The sequence below is a fragment of the Thalassophryne amazonica genome, chromosome 14, assembly GCF_902500255.1.
Source record: "Thalassophryne amazonica chromosome 14, fThaAma1.1, whole genome shotgun sequence".
Classification (NCBI taxonomy): domain Eukaryota; kingdom Metazoa; phylum Chordata; class Actinopteri; order Batrachoidiformes; family Batrachoididae; genus Thalassophryne; species Thalassophryne amazonica.
Genome location: NC_047116.1, coordinates 21,097,035 through 21,113,404, shown reverse-complemented (window position 1 = coordinate 21,113,404; position 16,370 = coordinate 21,097,035). Strand labels below are relative to the sequence as shown.

The 16,370-nt window shown below is 39.2% G+C and overlaps 1 protein-coding gene across 2 annotated transcripts in view; it reads left to right on the top strand.

Annotated features, from left to right (window-relative positions):
• Positions 1–16,370, top strand: part of LOC117524635 (cholecystokinin receptor) — a 48,195-nt gene that overhangs the window by 6,118 nt on the left and 25,707 nt on the right. For both annotated transcript variants that reach the window (XM_034186452.1, XM_034186451.1), the window contains exon 2: positions 14,334–14,585. In XM_034186452.1, the coding sequence (XP_034042343.1) occupies positions 14,334–14,585 (252 nt within the window). The remainder of the gene's footprint in view (positions 1–14,333; positions 14,586–16,370) is intronic.

The window sequence follows — 16,370 nt, the reverse complement described above, 5'->3', positions numbered from 1 at the left end:
TGCGGATCGTGACACATGCTGCCGCCTACCCATCAAGAAAAAGTGATTTTGTCCCGCTTCTCACGGTGACATTTACCTTCGTGGATCAGGCACTGGTTGTGACATTTACGATAGTTCAGCTGTACAAGAGCCGAGTGAGCTCACGCAGTGGCACAAGGTCTCACAGGGAGGAAACTAATACATACAGAAAGGAAGTGAACAATTCAGAGTTAATAATGTGTCTGATTTACTGGCAGCTTAAATATTCATGGACGGAATAAGACCATCATTAATTCCACCACACTTTTGCTGTAATTCTAATTATAGCTCCAGTCTTTGCAGTGATGAAACGTCACCTAACTCTTGTTAAAATTAACATTTTTATTTTGGTGGTATTCCAGATATTTCTCAAATATATATATTTTTTTATTTAAGATTAATACTTAAGATTGTGAGATTGGATTTATTTTGCACTTTCATTTATAAAATTTCAAAGTGCTCTACCAAACATCAATATATCAATACAAAGAAAGCCAAAAACAACATTAGAATCAATCAAAATTCAGGCAGCAAATAAAAACATCATGCAAACTGACAGATATACAAAATGAGATAAATTCCTGCACATAAGTATCAAAAAATAAAATAAAAAATAAATATGTTTTAAGATTAACCTTAAAAAAAATCTTTGGTAGTGGACCTTCTCATACCTGCTGGCACACCTTTCCAGAAAGTAGATGAATTATGAACAAAGGTGCAAAAACCTGCTGACTTCTGTTTTTACTAAGGAAAATTTGGTTAGATATTGGAGGAGCTCTTCTATTTGCTAGTACACTGCCTTACAGATACTGCAATGCAGCTTTTCCATAAGTTGCAGTTACTTACAAATGCACATTTGTTTCATTGTTACTATGAATCAAAACCTCCTCCAAAATGAATCCTCTTTTATTCATTGGGTTTTATTATGTTTCAACACCAGAGGGGGCAACTGAGACATTTTGAAACACGACATAATCAAAAGTACAATGTCTGATTTCGTCCTTCTAATATGGTCTCATGAAACAAATGTTCAGAAACAGAAGTGTAGTCGAAGTTTTGGGGTTAGCTTGACACACCTTGACACTTTGATGGTTGTGAGACTTGGATCCTAACCATTGACCTAAGGTGATGATTAGATGCGTTTTGGTCCAGGTCTCTTTACAGGATCCTTGGGTACCGATGGAATGACATTGTGTTTGAGAATAAGAGTATCACTTGTATTATGAGGGAGCATCATTACGACATTACGGTCATATGGTTTCTCTGTGCATGATCTAGCACGCAGGTGCCTCAGGGTTGAGGATGCCAGTGGTGGGAGAAAACCAAGGAGATGCCCACGCGGGATCACCGGGCTGTGGCAGGTACATGGTTACTTTCAAGCAGAGGGGATGGACCAGTTGTCTGCCTATGTGGTTGCCATCCAGGACCCAAGGTCTGTTCTGTTGTGTGGGGGATGCTGCAACATTTGGGAAGTACCAGCTCATGCTGTCAGACCTAAGCTTCTGCTGCTGGGTGGAGTGGTTGGTTATATGTGATGCTGCTCGGTCTAGCTGGTAATTGTGTGCAGGGAGTTAATGCTGTTGCCACACCAGCCAGCAGGCACACAAGAATGTTAATTGGTTTCGATTAGGCAGCGACCACTGCAACATCTTTCATTAGACAGAGAAAGCACAAAACAGGAGACATGGATCTGGATGCATATCTTCATAACATGCATGCACACACTGTGTGTGCAACCATAAAATGACAAAAATGCATAAAAATCTGATGGACCCCCCCAGATGTTCTGTCAGAACATCGCCGCCCACATCAGAGGTTACTTCACTTATTTGTATGTGAGTGTGTGCGACAGATGGCGCGGCCACATGTCACCAAGTGTGTGTGCAGGAGATAAATTAGCTTTCTGAGTTGCTGACCAAACTGAGCCTGAATCCATCATTAATCCTGCTGATGAATTCCGAGTGGCTCAGGAGATGTAAAAGTATTCAGTCGAATTAGAAAAGTGCAATCTTCTTTTCTGTGATATGAATAAAGTAAAACCATCAGTTCTCAAAGGCTTGAAGCTAAATTCTCTTTTGACATTCAGCTCCTGATTGGTAGCGTTTAAGAGATGCACCTTCATAAGTGTTTGTCAAAATAGCGCCTACGAATTGTGACATTCGGCGCTGTTTGTTTGATACCGCAGTCATTTTTGAACCACTGCTGTGTGCTTAAAAGAACTGTTATGTTGTGTTCTTTTTATAAAATAGATCACTGGAGCACGGATTATGTAACTCCACAAGCTGTACACACATCACATACTATATCACAGATGGACTATTACATCATCGGGAGAGAGTTCATGTTTGTGGAAAAGGGTAGGGAATGTGAACTCATGTTGTTTTCCATTGGGAAGGTCAATGAGCTTTGCCTTCATTCACCTTAAATAATAAGTTTAAAGTTCCCATCAGTTGTAATTCATAAATCAGTGATGTTTTTACTAACTATGCCCCCACACTCCCCACGCATTCCACCATATAAACAGTATATCTCCATCAGTTGTCCCGGGGCCTCATTACCTCATTACCGATCAGACCGCAACACCGGTGCTTCTCCCTGAATCTGTAGCATGAAGAGGATGCGAGTGGAGAACTCCCCTTGGATGGGACACCAGCCTGTCGCAGGTTACTTCCCCAGTCAAGGCTGGTACCTGTTTACATCTGGATGGACATTCAGTCATTTATTTTCTACTAACCCTACATGCTTTTTCTGAGGAGTTGGTAAGGTTGGACTCTTGGCTCTTATGAAGCACCCCGGGGCATCTTATCTTGTGATTTGGTGCAATATCCATAAATTGATTTGGATTCCTGGAATACCCCCTCCCATCTTTCCCCAAGTACTCAGAAATTAGCTTGTACTGAGCTGTACTGAAAACAGTGCATGTTTAAAAAATGAATATTAGTGGTCTGGTAGCTGAGTATGGTAAATTGGGCAGCAAACTAAACAGGACCGTGTGCATGGACTAACGAAGAGAAAATCAAAAGTGCTGTGTGATTAAAAACAAAAAAACAAAAACGAGACAGGGTTTAAAGAGAGAGTAAGTAGTAATGTTTCTTAATGCTAACTGTACAAAATATAAATTTTACTTAAACAATCCATCTGAATAGAAAATGTATGGTATAAACACACCACACTGGTCCACAGGCATTAGAATAAACTATGTAATAGTACCCATGGAAACAAACAGCTACAGCAATCTGACATGTAACCCCAAAGTCCATGACTTTGACCCAAATGTTTGACCTCTGGCTGACCTTGTGAGGTCGATCCTGGAATCCAATTAACTGCACCATATTTGGTCAAAATCACGTTGAAAAATCAAATTCCTTGACCTTTGACAAAATTAATGAATTCATTCATTCATTTTCTATTCCCACTATTCCAATTTAAATAATTATTTAAGGACAAAACCTTCAATGACACACCAAGCTTGGTAGAAACTAGCAGATGGACTTGGGATGAGTTGGTCAACAAACATCACCTTGTCCTGACTGATTGACTTCATCAAATTTGACATTGTCAGGCAATTTTGGAACCCATCTCCTTATGTGTGCCAGGTTTGGTGTATATCAGAGTGAAAAAATGTAAAATTTGACCACTGACCCCAATGGCCTTGATCCCAATGATTGACCTTGTAAATCTGATCTCACCCGGGCGATGCCAGAACCCACCTACAGTATATGTGTGTGCAAAATATGGGGACGTAAACAATCTAAATTTTGATCGTTGATCTCAATGATCTTGACATTTTAAGAGCAATTCTGGGATTGATTGTCAGCCACACATCATGTTTGGTGGAAGTCAGCTGAAGGACCTGAGAGGACTAGGGGAGCAGACACACATGTTTCTCAAAATACAGTATGATAAAGACAACATCCTTATTGATCTTCATGTACTGTTTCCCAAAACTAATGAAGTGGTATTAAAGTGGTATTAAAGACTTAGAACAATACAAATAAAACTGAAAAAATCTCAGCTGTTAATGAGGAGTCTACATTTTTTGGTGGAAATGTGTAAAGACTGGAGATTATGGATAATCAATTGTGGACAAATGTTTGGCCTTATGGCTTTAACAGACAATGAAAACAACAAAATAAATAAATGACAAATATGGATATGGATTATACTTTTCCATTCAGAGATATTGAAGATGAAGATTTTTCTGTAGTGGGAATGACTGTCACGGTGGGCCCTCATCAAAATGTGTTGAAGAAATGAACTTTAAAACCTTTGACTATGTAGATCACAAGATGTATGATCCTGAAAGTAATTTTGACTCAGATAATTTTTTTTGTAATATTAACAACAATAATACTTGTGAGTATTACACAGATGATCAATTTAATAATAATATTAAAATGGAAAATGCATTATCAGTTATACATTTTAATAGTAGAAGTCTTTATAAAAACATTTCCAAAATTAAAGAATATTTGAGCAAACTAAAAAAGTTTAATATAATTGCATTATCAGAAACTTGGCTTGATGATGAAAAAGTTATTGATATGGGACTGGATGGGTATGAATTATTTATAAATAACAGGGTGAATAAAAAAGGGGGAGGTGTTGCCTTATACACTCAACAAAAATATAAACGCAACACTTTGGTTTTGCTCAGATTTGTATGAGATGAACTCAAAGATCTAAAACTTTTTCCACATACACAATATCACCATTTCCCTCAAATATTGTTCACAAACCAGTCTAAATCTGTGATAGTGAGCACTTCTCCTTTGCTGAGATAATCCATCCCACCTCACAGGTGTGCCATATCAAGATGCTGATTAGACACCATGATTAGTGCACAGGTGTGCCTTAGACTGCCCACAATAAAAGGCCACTCTGAAAGGTGCAGTTTTGTTTTACTGGGTGGGGATACCAGTCAGTATCTGGTGTGACCACCATTTGCCTCATGCAGTGCAACACATCTCCTTCGCATAGAGTTGATCAGGTTGTCAATTGTGGCCTGTGGAATGTTGGTCCACTCCTCTTCAATGGCTGTGCGAAGTTGCTGGATATTGGCAGGAACTGGTACACGCTATTGTATACGCCGGTCCAGAGCATCCCAAGAATTGCGTACAGATCCTTGCAACATGGGGCCGTGCATTATCCTGCTGCAACATGAGGTGATGTTCTTGGATGTATGGCACAACAATGGGCCTCAGGATCTTGTCACGGTATCGCTGTGCATTCACAATGCCATCAATAAAATGCACCTGTGTTCTTCGTCCATAACAGACGCCTGCCCATACCATAACCCCACCGCCACCATGGACCACTCGATCCACAACACTGACATCAGAAAACCGCTCACACACAAGACGCCACACACACTGTCTGCCATCTGCCCTGAACAGTGTGAACCGGGATTCATCCGTGAAGAGAACACCTCTCCAACGTGCCAAACACCAGCGAATGTGAGCATTTGCCCACTCAAGTCAGTTACGACGACGAACTGGAGTCAGGTCGAGACCCTGATGAGGATGACGAGCATGCAGATGAGCTTCCCTGAGACGGTTTCTGACAGTTTGTGCAGAAATTCTTTGGTTATGCAAACCGACTGTTTCAGCAGCTGTCCGAGTGGCTGGTCTCAGACGATCTTCAATCAATCAATCAATTTTATTTATATAGCGCCAAATCACAACAAACAGTTGCCCCAAGGCGCTTTATATTGTAAGGCAAGGCCATACAATAATTACGTAAAAACCCCAACGGTCAAAACGACCCCCTGTGAGCAAGCACTTGGCTACAGTGGGAAGGAAAAACTCCCTTTTAACAGGAAGAAACCTCCAGCAGAACCAGGCTCAGGGAGGGGCAGTCTTCTGCTGGGACTGGTTGGGGCTGAGGGAGAGAACCAGGAAAAAGACATGCTGTGGAGGGGAGCAGAGATCAATCACTAATGATTAAATGCAGAGTGGTGCATACAGAGCAAAAAGAGAAAGAAACACTCAGTGCATCATGGGAACCCCCCAGCAGTCTAAGTCTATAGCAGCATAACTAAGGGATGGTTCAGGGTCACCTGATCCAGCCCTAACTATAGGCTTTAGCAAAAAGGAAAGTTTTAAGCCTAATCTTAAAGTAGAGAGGGTGTCTGTCTCCCTGATCTGAATTGGGAGCTGGTTCCACAGGAGAGGAGCCTGAAAGCTGAAGGCTCTGCCTCCCATTCTACTCTTACAAACCCTAGGAACTACAGTAAGCCTGCAGTCTGAGAGCGAAGCGCACTATTGGGTGATATGGTACTATGAGGTCCCTAAGATAAGATGGGACCTGATTATTCAAAACCTTATAAGTAAGAAGAAGAATTTTAAATTCTATTCTAGAATTAACAGGAAGCCAATGAAGAGAGGCCAATATGGGTGAGATATGCTCTCTCCTTCTAGTCCCTGTTAGTATTCTAGCTGCAGCATTTTGAATTAACTGAAGGCTTTTCAGGGAACCTTTAGGACAACCTTATAATAATGAATTACAATAGTCCAGCCTAGAGGAAATAAAAGGAAATAAATGCATGAATTAGTTTTTCAGCATCACTCTGAGACAAGACCTTTCTAATTTTAGAGATATTGCGTAAATGCAAAAAAGCAGTCCTACATATTTGTTTAATATGCGCTTTGAATGACATATCCTGATCAAAAATGACTCCAAGATTTCTCACAGTATTACTAGAGGTCAGGGTAATGCCATCCAGAGTAAGGATCTGGTTAGACACCATGTTTCTAAGATTTGTGGGGCCAAGTACAATAACTTCAGTTTTATCTGAGTTTAAAAGCAGGAAATTAAGAGGTCATCCATGTCTTTATGTCTGTAAGACAATTCTGAGTTAGGCTAATTGGTGGTGTCCTCTGGCTTCATGGATAGATAAAGCTGGGTATCATCTGCGTAACAATGAAAATTAAACAATGCCGTCTAATAATACTGCCTAAGGGAAGCATGTATAAAGTGAATAAAATTGGTCCTAGCACAGAACCTTGTTGAACTCCATAATTAACCTTAGTCTGTGAAGAAGAATCCCCATTTACATGAACAAATTGTAATCTATTAGATAAATATGATTCAAACCACCACAGCGCAGTGCCTTTAATACCTATGGCATGCTCTAATCTCTGTAATAAAATTTTATGGTCAACAGTATCAAAATCAGCACTGAGGTCTAACAGAACAAGCACAGAGATGAGTCCACTGTCCGAGGCCATAAGAAGATCATTTGTAACCTTCACTAATGCTGTGTCTGTACTATGATGAATTCTAAAACCTGACTGAAACTCTTCAAATAGACCATTCCTCTGCAGATGATCAGTTAGCTGTTTTACAACTACCCTTTCAGGAATTTTTGAGAGAAAAGGAAGGTTGGAGATTGGCCTATAATTAGCTAAGATAGCTGGGTCAAGTGATGGCTTTTTAAGTAATGGTTTAATTACTGCCACCTTAAAAACCTGTGGTACATAGCCAACTAATAAAGATAGATTGATCATATTTAAGATCGAAGCATTAAATAATGGTAGGGCTTCCTTGAGCAGCCTGGTAGGAATGGGGTCTAATAGACATGTTGATGGTTTGGATGAAGTAACTAATGAAAATAACTCACACAGAACAATCTGAGAGAAAGAGTCTAACCAAATACCGGCATCACTGAAAGCAGCCAAAGATAATGATACGTCTTTGGGATGGTTATGAGTAATTTTTTCTCTAATAGTTAAAATTTTATTAGCAAAGAAAGTCATGAAGGCATTACTAGTTAAAGTTAAAGGAATACTCGGCTCAATAGAGCTCTGACTCTTTGTCAGCCTGGCTACAGTGCTGAAAAGAAACCTGGGGTTGTTCTTATTTTCTTCAATTAGTGATGAGTAGTAAGATGTCCTAGCTTTACAGAGGGCTTTTTTATAGAGCAACAGACTCTTTTTCCAGGCTAAGTGAAGATCTTCTAAATTAGTGAGACGCCATTTCCTCTCCAACTTATGGGTTATCTGCTTTAAGCTGCGAGTTTGTGAGTTATACCACGGAGTCAGGCACTTCTGATTTAAAGCTCTCTTTTTCAGAGGAGCTACAGCATCCAAAGTTGTCTTCAATGAGGATGTAAAACTATTGACGAGATACTCTATCTCACTTACAGAGTTTAGGTAGCTACTCTGCACTGTGTTGGTATATGGCATTAGAGAACATAAAGAAGGAATCATATCCTTAAACCTAGTTACAGCGCTTTCTGAAAGACTTCTAGTGTAATGGATCTTATTCCCCACTGCTGGGTAGTCCATCAGAGTAAATGTAAATGTTATTAAGAAATGATCAGACAGAAGGGAGTTTTCAGGGAATACTGTTAAGTCTTCAATTTCCACACCATAAGTCAGAACAAGATCTAAGATATGATTAAAGTGGTGGGTGGACTCATTTACATTTTGAGCAAAGCCAATTGAGTCTAATAATAGATTAAATGCAGTGTTGAGGCTGTCATTCTCAGCATCTGTGTGGATGTTAAAATCGCCCACTATAATTATCTTATCTGAGCTAAGCACTAAGTCAGACAAAAGGTCTGAAAATTCACAGAGAAACTCACAGTAACGACCAGGTGGACGATAGATAATAACAAATAAAACTGGTTTTTGGGACTTCCAATTTGGATGGACAAGACTAAGAGCCAAGCTTTCAAATGAATTAAAGCTCTGTCTGGGTTTTTGATTAATTAATAAGCTGGAATGGAAGATTGCTGCTAATCCTCCGCCTCGGCCCGTGCTACGAGCATTCTGGCAGTTAGTTTGACTCGGGGGTGTTGACTCATTTAAACTAACATATTCATCGTGCTGTAACCAGGTTTCTGTAAGGCAGAATAAATCAATATGTTGATCAATTATTATATCATTTACTAACAGGGACTTAGAAGAGAGAGACCTAATGTTTAATAGACCACATTTAACTGTTTTAGTCTATGGTGCAGTTGAAGGTGCTATATTATTTTTTTCTTTTTGAATTTTTATGCTTAAATAGATTTTTGCTGGTTATTGGTGGTCTGGGAGCAGGCACCGTCTCTACGGGGATGGGGTAATGAGGGGATGGCAGGGGGAGAGAAGCTGCAGAGAGGTGTGTAAGACTACAACTCTGCTTCCTGGTCCCAACCCTGGATAGTCATGGTTTGGAGGATTTAAGAAAATTGGCCAGATTTCTAGAAAGGAGAGCTGCTCCATCCAAAGTGGGATGGATGCCGTCTCTCCTAACAAGACCAGGTTTTCCCCAGAAGCTTTGCCAATTATCTATGAAGCCCACCTCATTTTTTGGACTGGTGTGGTTACACGTGGTCTGCGGTTGTGAGGCTGGTTGGATGTACTGCCAAATTCTCTGAAACGCCTTTGGAGACGGCTTATGGTAGAGAAATGAACATTCAATACACGAGCAACAGCTCTGGTTGACATTCCTGCTGTCAGCATGCCAATTGCATGCTCCCTCAAATCTTGCGACATCTGTGGCATTGTGCTGTGTGATAAAACTGCACCTTTCAGAGTGGCCTTTTATTGTGGGAAGTCTAAGGCACACCTGTGCACTAATCATGGTGTCTAATCAGCATCTTGATATGGCACACCTGTGAGGTGGGATGGATTATCTCAGCAAAGGAGAAGTGCTCACTATCACAGATTTAGACTGGTTTGTGAACAATATTTGAGGGAAATGGTGATATTGTGTATGTGGAAAAAGTTTTAGATCTTTGAGTTCATCTCATACAAAATGGGAGCAAAACCAAAAGTATTGCGTTTATATTTTTGTTGAGTGTATGTAGATAAAGCTTTGAGATGCAGCCAGATTGAATGTATCTCAAGTACTATAGACAACATATTGGAATGTATAACAATTGAAATTCATGTAAAACAAGCTAATAATATTATGTTAAGTTGTATCTAGAACACCAGGATCATGTCTTGACACATTCAATGAAAAACCTGCTGCCATATTTAACCATTCTGATAAGAAAGTGAAAAAAATCTGTGGTGATTTTAATATAGATTTGTTAAATCCGAATGGACATCAAAAAACAACAGACTTTATCCATACAATGTACAGTAACTGTCTTTTCCCTGTAATTATAAAACCAAGTAGAATAACACTGGATACAGCTACATTGACAGACAATATATTTACAAATAAAATTGACTCTGAAATAGTTGGTGGACTTCTCATAAATGATATAAGTGATCATCTTCCCGTTTTTGCAATTTTTCAAAATTATTTTGGGACTCAAACTAAATTAAAGACTTGTACATTTAAAATGATAAGAAATAGAACATCAGGAGCTATGGCTGCCTTCAAGGTGGAACTTGGGGAACAAGACTGGACTGAGGTTTTTGTTAATGAAAACCCTAATAATGAGTATAATGCATTTTTGTCAACTTTAATTTCATTATATGAGAAACATTGTCCCATAGTGAAAATTACTAGAAAGCACCCGTGTTTAAATAAACCATGGATTACAAAGGGAATAGAGGATGCATGTAAAAAAAACAAAACAAAAAAACAATTTATATAAGAGATTCATAAAATATAGGACAAAAGATGCTGAAACAAAATATAACTTATATAAAAATAAATGTGTAAATATTATAAGAATGAGTAAGAAAGAACATTATCATACATTATTGGAGCAGAACAGGAGTAACACACAAGAAACATGGAAAGTATTAAATAGTATAATTAGAAAGGGTTCCAAAAGGAAGGAGTATCCAGAGTATTTTATAGCAGATAAAGATATTAAGATTGATAATATTAAAGAAATAGTAAATTAATTTAATGAGTTTTTTGTACATGTTGGTTATAACCTTGCAAAAGAAATTCCAGAGTAAAGAATCAATTATGAAAGAGATAAACATATTATCAAAAACTCTTCCTCCATGTTTATTAATGCTGTAAATGATAGAGAAATACTTGACATTGTGAAAACCTTTAAGAATAAAAAGTCTACAGATTGTTTTGATTTTGACATGTTATTAGTTAAAAGTATTATAGAGTATATAGTGCAACCATTCACATACATTTGCAATTTGTCTTTTCGAACTGGTATTTTTCCTTCAAAAATGAAAATAGCAAAAGTTATCCCTATTTATAAAAATGGCGAAATATACAAATTGACCAATTATAGACCTATATCATTACTTCTACAATTCTCACAATTTTTAGAAAAATTATTTGTTCATAGACTTGATAAATATATTGATAAACATAATTTTTTAAGTGATAACCAGTATGGCTTTAGAGCAAAAAGGTCCACTTCAGTGGCAGTGATGGAATTTGTGGAAGGCATTTCTACTGCAATGGATGATAAGGAATATACTGCTGGTGTTTTTATAGATTTAAAAAAGGCATTTGATACTACTGATAATAATATATTGATGAATAAACTGGAGAGATATGGTATAAGAGGGTTAGCATACACATGAATGAAAAGTTATTTAGATGACAGATATCAATATGTGCAACTAAATAATGTAAAATCAAATCAGTTGAAGGTTACTTGTCGGGTCCCTCAAGGGTCGGTGTTGGGTCCTAAATTATTCATATTATATATCAATGATATGTGTAATGTTTCCAAACTATTACAGTGTGTTTTATTTGCTGATGACACCACTCTTTACTGTTCTGGTAAAAACCTAGAACAGCTTCTGACTACAGCGGAAAAGGAATGAAATATATAAAAAAAATGGTTTGACATTAATAAGTTATCTCTGAATTTGAACAAAACAAAGTTTATTGTTTTTGCCACTCGACAAATTAAAAACCCGGTTGCAATCAGGGTTGATAATATTGAAATTGAATGAGTGTATGAAAATAAGTTTTTTGGAGTGACAATCGATCATAAGCTTTGTTATAAACCTCATGTAAACAATGTAAAATCTAAAATGTCAAAAACTATTGCTATACTTTATAAAGTAAAGGATGTCCTTAATAAAAAGTCACTATACATACTTTATTGTTCATTACTACTTCCATATATTACTTATTGTCTAGAGATATGGGGTAACACATATAAAACTAACACTCTTCCTATTTTTAGGATGCAAAAAAAAAAAGCTATAAGAATTATTAATGCATCAAATTATAGGGAATCAACTAACGCTTTGTTTATTGACAGTAATGCCCTCAAATTTATTTTATGATTTAGTGGAATTTAAAATGGCACAGATAATGTATAAAGTACATAATAATTTACTTTGCCACAATATTCAGAAGCTGTTTGAAATCAGAGAGAGTCCATATGATTTGAAGGGAACAAGTATTTACAAAAAATCTAAGATACGAACAAATATAAAGCAAAGATGTTGTTTCTGTAAGAGGTGTTAATTTATGGAATAATCAAATCAAATCAAATCAATTTTATTTATATAGCGCCAAATCACAACAAACAGTTGCCCCAAGGCACTTTATATTGTAAGGCAAAGCCATACAATAATTATGGAAAAACCCTAGTTTAAAAAAAATAAATAAAAAGGTACGATACTTTATGGACCTGAAGCACTTTAGAAAAAATAATATATAAATAAATACAATTTCATAATAATACAACCAAAAGTTACATTAATTACATTATCATTCTTCATACTAGATTTATATAGTTCTGTAATATTTTAGTTTTAAACATGTTTTTAAATAATGAAAATCAAGTACACCTTTTTAATTCATTGTCACAGCTATTGTCTCCCTCAGCCCCAATCAGTCCCAGCAGAAGACTGCCCCTCCCTGAGCCTGGTTCTGCTGGAGGTTTCTTCCTGTTAAAAGGGAGTTTTTCCTTCCCACTGTTGCCAAGTGCTTGCTCACAGGGGGTCATTTTGACCATTGGAGTTTTTCCGTAATTATTGTATGGCTTTGCCTTACAATATAAAGCACCTTGGGGCAACTGTTTGTTGTGATTTGGCGCTATATAAATAAAATTGATTTGATTTGATTTATCACACAGCACAATGCCACAGATGTCGCAAGATTTGAGGCGTTTCAGAGAATTTGGCAGTACATCCAACCAGCCTCACAACCGCAGACCACGTGTAACCACACCAGCCCAGGACCTCCACATCCAGCATGTTCACCTCCAAGATCGTCTGAGACCAGCCACTTGGACAGCTGCTGAAACAGTCGGTTTGCATAACCAAAGATTTTCTGCACAAACTGTCATAAACCGTCTCAGGGAAGCTCATCTGCATGCTCGTCGTCCTCATCGGGGTCTCGACCTGACTCCAGTTCGTCGTCGTAACCGACTTGAGTGGGCAAATGCTCACATTCGCTGGCGTTTGGCACGTTGGAGAGGTGTTCTCTTCACGGATGAATCCCGGTTCACACTGTTCAGGGAAGATGGCAGACAGTGTGTGTGGCGTCGTGTGGGTGAGCGGTTTTCTGATGTCAATGTTGTGGATCGAGTGGCCCATGGTGGCGGTGGGGTTATGGTATGGGCAGGCGTCTGTTATGGACGAAGAACACAGGTGCATTTTATTGATGCCATTATGAATACACAGAGATACCGTGACGAGATCCTGAGGCCCATTGTTGTGCCATACATCCAAGAACATCACCTCATGTTGCAGCAGGATAATGCACAGCCCCATGTTGCAAGGATCTGTACACAATTCTTGGAAGCTGAAAATGTCCCAATTTTTGCATGGCCGGCATACTCACCGGACATGTCACCCATTGAGCATGTTTGGGATGCTCTGGACCGGCGTATACGACAGCGTGTACCAGTTCCTGCCAATATCCAGCAACTTCGCACAGCCATTGAAGAGGAGTGGACCAACATTCCACAGGCCACAATTGACAACCTGATCAACTCTATGTGAAGGAGATGTGTTGCACTGCATGAGGCAAATGGTGGTCACACCAGATACTGACTGGTATCCCCCCCCAGTAAAACAAAACTGCACCTTTCAGAGTGGCCTTTTATTGTGGACAGTCTAAGGCACACCTGTGCACTAATCATGGTGTCTAATCAGCATCTTGATATGGCACACCTGTGAGGTGGGATGGATTATCTCAGCAAAGGAGAAGTGCTCACTATCACAGATTTAGACTGGTTTGTGAACAATATTTGAGGGAAATGGTGATATTGTGTATGTGGAAAAACTTTTAGATCTTTGAGTTCATCTCATACAAAATGGGAGCAAAACCAAAAGTCTTGCGTTTATATTTTTGTTGAGTGTATGTAATTGTATTTCATTTGGGGGGTTGAATGCTAATCAAATAAAAAGTTTTCATCATCATCATCAAAAGTGGTGTTAACTCTCTCACATCCCATGTACTACTGTCTTCTTCTGCACCAGATGTGACGCACATACTGCAGATCCTGCTGTACTCGCTCATCTTCTTTCTCGCCGTTTTCGGCAACCTGCTGATCATCGTGGTGCTGACGGTCAATAAGCGCATGCACACCGTTACCAACACCTTCCTGTTGTCGTTGGCGGTTAGCGATCTGATGCTGGCCATCTTCTGCATGCCCTTCAGCCTCATCCCCAACATCCTCAAGGACTTCATCTTTGGAGCCGTCATGTGCAAGATTGTGTCCTACCTCATGGGTAAGAGAATAGCTTTTCAGAATTCGCAAACAGAGCATATCTCAAAAATCACAAAGTAATTGAAACTCGTAAACATGTTTGTAAAATTGCAATGTTGTAACTGCACTGGAAAATTATCTAGTGATCACGAGCAGAATCCAAGGCCAGTTTTCACTTCTGTACTGCTGCACGTCAGTAAAGCTTTTGGCTAATGCAGAGAAAAGAATTATGGGTAATCAAAATTATATTTGTCACGATGACATAAATCCCTCTCGACTCCAAAATTCATGGCATCTTTGCTACGTAGGGAGAGAAGTTGATTGGTTGAATTTACTGCTGCTGTCAGGTGCCACGCTTGACCCCTGACTACATGACAATATTTACACTAAATAAATTTTTAAAAAGCAGATAAATTTTAGCACAGAGGAAATCCAGATAAGTGCTTTTGTTTTATATATATTACTTACTCAGGAGAGGTAAGATACTAAGCTACGGTAACAGAATGAAAACTTTACACTCTAGGTTGCTTCTACACTGTGCTTTCAGGTACTGTATGCACTACTGCCCCTAGTTGTGATGTTGATATAGAGAGGCAGGCAGACATACGAGGTCTATTAGATAAGAAACCGACACTTTTATTTTTTTTAACTATATAGATTTGAATGACGTGCGATTACACCAATCATGCTTGAACCCTCGTGCGCATGCATGAGTTTTTTCACGCGGCCTTGAGTGAGATGTGGTCCCGCCCTCTCGGCTGAATTCCTTTGTTTCAGACGCTGCTCGAGACGGCGCGCGTTGCTTTATCAACATTTTTTCTGGACCTGTGAGGAATATCCGAGTGGACACTATCCGAGAAATTAAGATGGTTTTCAGTGAAAAGTTTAACGGCTGATGAGAGATTATGGGGTGTTTCTGTCGCTGTAAGGACTTCCCACGGAGCGGGACGTCGCGCAGCACTTCCAGGCACCGTCGTCGGCCTGTTTCGAGCTGAAAACATCCTAATTTAAGGCTTAATTCACCCAGGACGTCGTGAGAGAACAGAGAAGATTCAGAAGAGGCCGGCATGAGGACATTATGCGGACATTCCACTGTTTAAGGACATTTTTTAATGAAAGGCATGTGCGCAAATTCGCCGAGTCGTCACAGAAACGACTGTGTGCGCCGCGACAGGAAAAACACCTCCGTGTTGAAAACCATTTGTAAAATTCAGGCGGCTTTTGATGGCTTTCAACAAGTGAGTAACTGAGAAATTGTTTAACAGCTTGGGCATGTTCCAACTTGCCCGTTAAGGTTTCCAACGGAGGTGTTTTTCCTGTCGCGACCCCCCACGGTTGGGTCCGGCCCGACATGCGACTCTGCCCGCACGTTCTTTCATTACAAAATGTCAGTTAACAATGGAATGTCCGAATAAACTCCTCATGCCGACTTCTTCTGAAAGTTCTATGTTCTCTGATGACTTACTGGGTCAACAGAGCCTGAAATGTGGAAGTTTTCAACTTGAAACGGCGAGACGCTGCTGCCTCGAAGCGCAGATCGCCGTCAGGCGCCGTGGGCCGTCCTTAAAGCGACACTACCAGACCAAAATCTCTCATCAGCCGTTAAAATTTTTACCGAAAACCAGCTGAATTTATCGAATGGTGTCCACTCAGTTGTGCCTTACAGTTTTGAAAAAATTTTGATCAAACAAAGCAGCAGTCTCTGAGCCTTTCCTAAACAATGAAAAAATCGACGAGAGGGTGGGCGGGCGACTCCTCACTCAAAGACTGCCCACAGGCGAATGACTGATCATAAAGATTTCAAAAA